Source organism: Nansenia antarctica (genome assembly GCF_963989245.1).
Source record: "Nansenia antarctica genome assembly, chromosome: 4".
NCBI classification, from domain to species: domain Eukaryota; kingdom Metazoa; phylum Chordata; class Actinopteri; order Argentiniformes; family Microstomatidae; genus Nansenia; species Nansenia antarctica.
The window spans coordinates 53,199,397-53,206,896 of NC_137689.1; the positions used below are offsets into that span (position 1 = coordinate 53,199,397).

The 7,500-nt window shown below is 47.3% G+C and overlaps 1 protein-coding gene across 1 annotated transcript in view; it reads right to left on the minus strand.

Moving 5' to 3' along the window:
• astn2 (astrotactin 2) overlaps positions 1–7,500 on the minus strand; it is a gene marked incomplete at both ends in the record, with an annotated part of 337,790 nt that overhangs the window by 179,071 nt on the left and 151,219 nt on the right. The window contains 2 exons of the mRNA XM_080530321.1: positions 3,389–3,556; positions 5,991–6,137. Of these exons, the coding sequence (XP_080386447.1) occupies positions 3,389–3,556; positions 5,991–6,137 (315 nt within the window). The remainder of the gene's footprint in view (positions 1–3,388; positions 3,557–5,990; positions 6,138–7,500) is intronic.

A 7,500-nucleotide genomic window follows, 5' to 3' on the forward strand; every position in this document is an offset into this window, starting at 1 on the left:
TGGAGGTTCTGGGATGTTGTGGGGCTGTTTTTCCTCCAAAGGTCCTGGGAACCTTGTTAGGGTACTTGGCATCATGAACTCCATGAAATACCGGGACATCTTAAATCTGAATCTGGCTGCCTCTGCCAGGAAACTAAAACTGGATCGTCATTGGATCTTCCGGCAGGACAATGATCCAAAACATTATCTCCAAATCAACACAATAATGGTTCACTGAACACAAAATCAAGCTTATGCCATGACCATCTCAGTCCCCTGACCTTTCAACCCCCATTGTTTTTGTTTTTCCAGTGTGTATATCTCTCTCTCACACACACACACACACATCTGGCCAATCAGTGACTCAGAGTAGTGATGGATAGGCCTATGAAAGCTCTCAGAATCATTGACTCAAATAGTCATTACTAATGAGGGGTGCTCGAGCTCATTGTTAGCCATTGCCAATTAAAGCTCATAAATACATAGTGTGAGCCATGAGGTCATACCAAAGTGGCCCGCATTGACTGATTTAATGAGTGAGAGTCACTGTCCAAATTAAAGCCCTGCTCAGTTGTCCAGGCAGCATGCACTGTGTGTGTGTGTGTGTGTGTGTGTGTGTGTGTGTGTGTGTGTGTGTGTGTGTGTGTGTGTGCGTGCGTGCGTGCGTGCGTCCGTCCGTGCGCGCACGTGTGTGTGTGTGTGTGTGTGTGTGCGCGTGTGTGGGTGTGCGTTCGTGTGTGTGTCTGAGTGGGAGTGATGAAACGGTTATGCTAAATGTGTATGTCTTTCCTGATTTATCCACTCAACATGCCAACCGATCCCTTCCACGACATCCTTGTCAGAGGTTAAACCCACAATGAGGCAGGAAGTTGAACAGCTCTCCTGAGACCATCCCTCTGTCACAGGGCCATTATTTGGCAGGGACTGATATCATTATTCTGCATTATGAGAACACACAACAACAACAACAACGTAAGAACGTTCCAAGAACATCCATGCAACCGGTTTGCATCAGGAAGGCCATCGTTGTGTCAGAACCATCACTTAGATCTATTCTAAAAGATATCGATCGCCTCCCAGGCTGAACCCATTATCAACGCTTGCCCTTGCAGCCTAAAAATAAAAGTGCTTTACAGTAGCCCTGATTAAGAATTGGAGACCTGTCGTGCAGCTGTGCCTGGACTATAATATTATTTCTAAGTGCTTGGCAAATCGTTGAGAGCCTGCCCTGTGCCTCTCAGCAGACTCTCAGAGGTTTTGCCTACGCAGCAGAGCTCCGTGGAGTGTGACACCTCCATTTCACCATCTCACCTTCACTTCCACGGACCTAAGCTTTACTGTTTACTTAGCGTCCGCTAATTCATCATCGCTCATGATATATCAGGTCTGACAGGGCGCGCGCGCGAGCACCCATGCACAAGCAGTCACGCACTAGCACACGCACGCACGCACATCTACACACACACACGCACGCAAACGTATAAGGCCCGTTGGGGTCCTTGAGACATTTAAGGTTGAGGTAAAGTTGTTTAAAACGTATTTTCATAGACTTCCAGCACTTTAGGGGGCTGTGATTGAAGTATAAAAGCTATCAGACAGAGAGTCTAAATGTCAGCATTCTGAGGTCAACGCGCTGCTAAAATGACATTGAGATGATGAGGTTTGGGGAGGAGAGGACAAGAGGGGATGAGAGGGGAGGAGAGGAGTAATATTCTCTCCAGACAGACACTACTCTACTGTAATGACGTTGGCCATCTTATGTGTTTGATTCCTAACAGGGACTGGCAGGGACTGAATGAGACCCAGAGACATAGATTAACACTGAAGGTCAAGAGGAGAGGATAAATGTGTTTGCCATAGAGATCCCATCAGTATCACTATATGTTGGTGTGTGTGTGTGTGTGTGTGTGTGTGGTGTGTGTGTGTGTGTGTGTGTGTATGTCAGGGTTTCCGTTAACCGGTAATTCCCGGTCTTTGTCCGGTAACATTTGTTGAAGTCCGACAAACTGAAAACTCGTCGGACAAAATGTCCGGTGAAAATAATCACCACCATTCTCAGCTGAGCACCAAACACACACACACACCCACACACACACACTGCCCGAGAGAGAAGGACCCGCCCCCTCCAGCCAGCCTATAGGCTAACCAAAGGGGGCGGGTCCTTCTCTCTCGGGCAGTGCCGCGCGTGCACGAGTGTGTGTGTGTCCGGTGCCCAGCTGAAAATGGTGGCCCGAAGCGGAAAGCCTTATCTTTATCGCACAATAACAAGGATAACAAACGAAACGGACAACATTTACACTAAGACAGTGTGCGAATTAAATCACGGTGTGCGGGGGAGCCCAGGGATTCAAGCAACAAAAAGAAAATCTCCTGACGGAAAAAAAAGTTTTGGCCAAATCGGGGCCGGTGGCTTTCCGCGCGCGTGCGATGTTCCGTTCTACGTTCTAATGCTTTGACTTTTCTTTCGAAAAATGTGAATACATTTCCGCGTTGTCGAAAATCAATGACACATCGCTAGTCAACTAACACGGCTTGTTTTATGAGCCTGCTAACAATGTAAAGTAGTGTTGTAAGATGGAGACAAACTTCAGCTATATGATCTAACAGCCGGTCTTCAGGACGACATACAGACCCGTATGAGCTTACAGGGCTATCCCCTAAGTATGATTTGACAGGCAGCTAAACGAAAATGCCTTCCCAACCAGCGAGACCTGGGGGGTGTTCCATCAACGTCGCCAAAGGGAAACCTAGGCCCACTTCGCCAAGTCCCGCGAGACTCTTAAAAAGATCCAGGCATATCTTGATAGATCTCGCGAGACTTGTCAAAACAAGCCCAGACTTTCCTCCAGCGACGTCGATGGAACACCCCCCTGGTTATAGAAATGACGTTGTTTTATTGATAAAAAAAATTAAAAAGGGTAAAACTGGAAAGAGACAATTGAAAACTCACATTAATCCCAAACAATTTAACAAACTTAAGTTAACGTAATGTGGAGTCCGTTCATTGATCGATGCTGTCTGTTCAGTTCCCAGTGAGGCGCCCGTTCAGCGCTGGACATAATGGCATAGCGCGCATGCGAATCATGTTATATTATTATATAGCTCGCATCTAATCGTATCGGATGAGAAATAGACATTAAATGGCATATATAGGCCGCTACACAACAGTAATCACCGCGACAAACAGCTATATTAGATTTGGAGAAAAAAAAATATGATTTTGAAAAAAAATTTTTTTATTATATTTTAATATGATGACCGGAATAATTCACGTTTGTCCGGTAAATCGAAATCTTCCCGGACACGATGTCCGGCGGCAAATTTTTCTAACGGAAACCCTGGTGTATGTGTGTGTGTGGTGTGTGTGTGTGTGTGTGTGTGTGTGTGTGTGTGTGCGTGTGTGACTAACCTGTCTCCTGGTCACACAGCTGTTCGCAGGGTTCAGTGGTCCTCTGACCACAGTAGTCTCTGATCCACTGAGTGGTGGAGTTGGTCTGGAAGTACAGGGTCAGCTTAGCAGGGTTCAACCAATCAGAAACATCCAGGAAACTGCCCATGCTCACCACAAAACTGCTTCCTGAAAACAAAAGGAGAATAAAAACAGACAATATTATACACTCACCGAACACATTATTAGGAACACTAGACTAATACTGGGTAAGGCCTCCCTTTGCTCTCAAAACAGCCTCAATTATTTGTGGCCTTGATTCCACAAACATTCTTTTGAGATTCTGGTCCGTGATGACATGATTGCATCACGCAATTCCCGCAGATTGTTCAGGTGCACTTTCAAGCTGTGAATCTCCCGTTCTAAAAGGTGTTCTATTGGATTCAGATCCGATGACTGGGATGGCCACTGAAGAACACTGAACTCATTGTCATGTTCATTCAATTTGAGACTACTTTTGCTTTGTGACATGGTGCATCATCATGCTGGAAGTAGCCATTAGACGATGAGTACATTGTGGCTATGAAGGAATGCACAGTTGGAATGTCAGCAACAATACTCAAATAAGCTGTGGCATTCAAGCGATGATTGATTGGTATTAATGGGCCCCAAAGTTTGCCAAGAAAACATTTCCCACACCACTGCACCACTTCCACTATCTTGGACTGTTGACAGGTGTACAGGTGTTCCGAATACTCGGTGAGTGTATGTGATGATATATCCTGAGGTGATACTGGAGAGAACAGGATGTTTTCTTTTAGTTTGTTCTGAAAACCCCTGCTGCCTTACAGACATGCTATCATGAATACTGTTCGTCCAGAACCCTCTTTCAAGGTGTTGTCTTTGATCCAATGTTAGTAGAACGCGTGGCCGATACGTGGCTTTATCCTTTATAGCACTGTGAAGATCTGAAACTCACATTGTTTCCGGTAATTAGCCTGCTTGAAGCTCACCACAAAACAACTTCCTTGGAAACAAAAGAAGACGAAAGCGTACAATGTCATAGTATTGAATCCTCAGGAGATAATAATACGGTTGGATTTTTCAACAATGCATCGTTTTCTTTTGTTAGGAAAAATGCATCCGGCCTATCGTGAACACAGTTCTGTTCAGACCGCTGCTCGGAGGCAACGCTGGGTTGTAATTGTCACCCTCCTTAGATGGGGAGGGAGAGTGAGAAGAGTCCGGTGTTTCACCCTGAGAGCGGTGGAACGGTGTGTACGAGGGGCTCGGAGTGATTCGGTCCCTGACGACGTGCCTTGTGGGCCTGCCGTTCTCAGGCCAATCGTTAAAGTTCAATCGCTAAACGGATTATCCTTAATTGATGTCATTGACTTGCTCTGGGGGGGAACTGTGAGGAGATTGCATTCATGCCCTCTTCAAGGATACAGATTCAAATAACTACCGTTATGCAAGTGTGTGTGTGTGTGTGTGTGTGTGTGTGTGTGTGTGTGCTTGTGTGTGTGTGAGAGAGAGAGAGAGAGAGAGAGAGAAAGAGAGACAGAGAGAGAGAGAGAGACAGAGAGAGAGAGAGAGAGAGAGAGAGAGAGAGAGACAGACAGACAGACAGACAGACAGACAGACAGACAGACAGACAGACAGACAGACAGAGAGAGAGAGAGAGAGAGAGAGAGAGAGAGAGAGAGAGAGAGAGAGAGAGAGAGAGAGAGAGAGAGAGAGAGACAGACAGAAAGACAAACATAATTAATTTTGACTGTGAAACTTACTACAGCTCGCGAGAATGAAAACAACCCAGTCATCTAATGGGCTTGCCGGTGTGGTCTCAGATCTGCATGTGTTTAGTATTTACACTCAAACATTAGACAGAGCCACAGCCAGTCACAGATGAGGAATGTTTACTCCCTGTCTTCTGCGATTGAAATCTTACAACAGTTTTGGGTATTAACAGACATACATGAGTGTGTGTGTGTGTGTATGTGTGTGTGTGTGTGTGTGTGTGTGTGTGTGTGTGTGTGCGTGTGTGTGTGTGTGTGTGTGTGTGTGTGCGTGCGTGCGTGCCTGCGTGCGTGTCTGTGTGTGTGTGTGTGTGTGTGTGTGTGGACGCACAGCTTTAGGAGATAAGAAAGTCGTTAATTAAATTGCCCTGGCTCTTCATAATCTTTCTCCTGCTCTCCATCCCTTCATCCCCCCGATCCCTCCCTTCTGATCCCTCCCTTCTGAGTTGCTCCTCTGGCTGGAGACTGGGCAGGAGGGGAAGGAACTCCTGGTATTTTTCCAATCTCGCTCCCACTTTACTCTCCCACTCTCCGCTCCTTAAGCCTCCAGTCCACTGGTGGATGTTGAAAATACTTCATATATATTTGATCTTTTCACTATAAAATCCTCCCAAGTACAGTCAACTGAAGAGAGACTGCCTGAGGACGAACGGGATGAGTGATATGGGCAACATAGTGAGAGAGAGAGAGAGATGCAGAGAGAGAGACACACAGAGAGAGAGAGAGAAAGAGAGGTAGAGAGAAACAGAGAGAGATATAGAGAGAGATACAGAGAGAGATACAGTATGTAGAGAGATTTTTTTCATGAAACTGTATGGCACACTCACCGTCAGCGACAAAGTGCTCGGGCACATGTAGAGTGACCTTGACCGTGAGGGGGCAGGAGAGCTGGGAGCCGTACACCACGGCCAGCACGCACGTACTGATGGTGATCAACGTCAGGGTGGCCTTGTTCATAGGACTGTGGGGGCAACCTGGGGGAGGGACACACACACACACACACACACACACACATACACACACATAATCAATGTCAGAGTGGCCTTGTTCATGGGGCTGTGGGAGCAACCTGGCGTAAGAGGGGACAGAGGCATCGAGTTAACAGGAAAAGAAAAAAAAGATAAAAAATCACGGCACAAAGCACTGCCTCAGGAATCAAGTCTCAACAGGCAAACCGTGTGTGTGTGTGTGTGTGTGTGTGTGTGTGTGTGTGTACGTGAGGGCGCGCGTGGCGGCATTTCAGCGTAGCCAGCTTAGTGTGGTAGTTTAGTAAGGACTTTCAGCCCTGAGCTATGAACCGCGGTACTGCTCACAGCGCCAGGTTGATTTATGGACAGAATCAAGGCTCCGGTCCAGCAGAGACAATTAATAACCGCCTCTCTCTCTAACACCCCCCATCTACTGCTGGTGATGAATGACATCATCACCTGAGACCAGGTTATGGATGGCTTGTTTTGGATGCCCCCGTGTGAGCTCCTGCAGGTTCCCCCCCCCTCCCATACGGGGATAGAGGGAGTGAGATGAGGTACATATATGGTGTTCAGAGTGACATTCATCATCGTAGAGAGGGATGGGATAGCGTGTGACTGCTAGCGAGTTAGCATGGTGAGGTTAGGGGGCAGCTGTGGAAGGTCAGCGCGGTTTTCCTAAAACCTCGGTCTCTTGTGTGACCCGTTCGTTGTGTGTACTCCACACGTTGTGTGAACTAACCTATAGTGCACTTACATTTACATTTTGGGCATTTAGCAGACGCTTTATTCCAAAGCGACCTACAATCAATACATTTGACTAAGTAAGTGAATTGTCTGTCCATTAGTCATAGCAGGAAAACTACTCTATGCTCAGACCTGGGGCCATTGGCAGTCGTGGTAGAAGAAAGAGTTTTTTTTAATATATTAACACAAAGGAAACAGTACAGGGGGGTAGTAGATGTCTCAGGAGAAACAGTGTAGGGGGGAAGTAGGTGTCTCTGGAGACACAGTACAGGGGGGTAGTAGATGTCTCTGGAGGTACGGAAGATGGGGAGTGACTCTGCAGTTGTGACAGCCGTGGGAAGCTCGTTCCACCAGTGGGGAGCCAGTGTAGTGAAGAGATGAGACCGGGCAGCGTGACTGCCGCATTGGCGTAGAGGTGGTGGGGCCAGTCGGCCAGCAGAGGTGGAGGAGCGGAGTGAACGGGCTAAAGTTTGGGGGTTGACCATTGCTTGTAGGTAGGCAGGGGCTGTCCATTTTGCTCCCTGGTAGGCGAGCACCCGGGTCTTAAATCTGAATCACTCGACAACAGGGCGCGACAACGTCACAAACATGATTCCGTTTGTCGCATTGAACGACAGCGGTG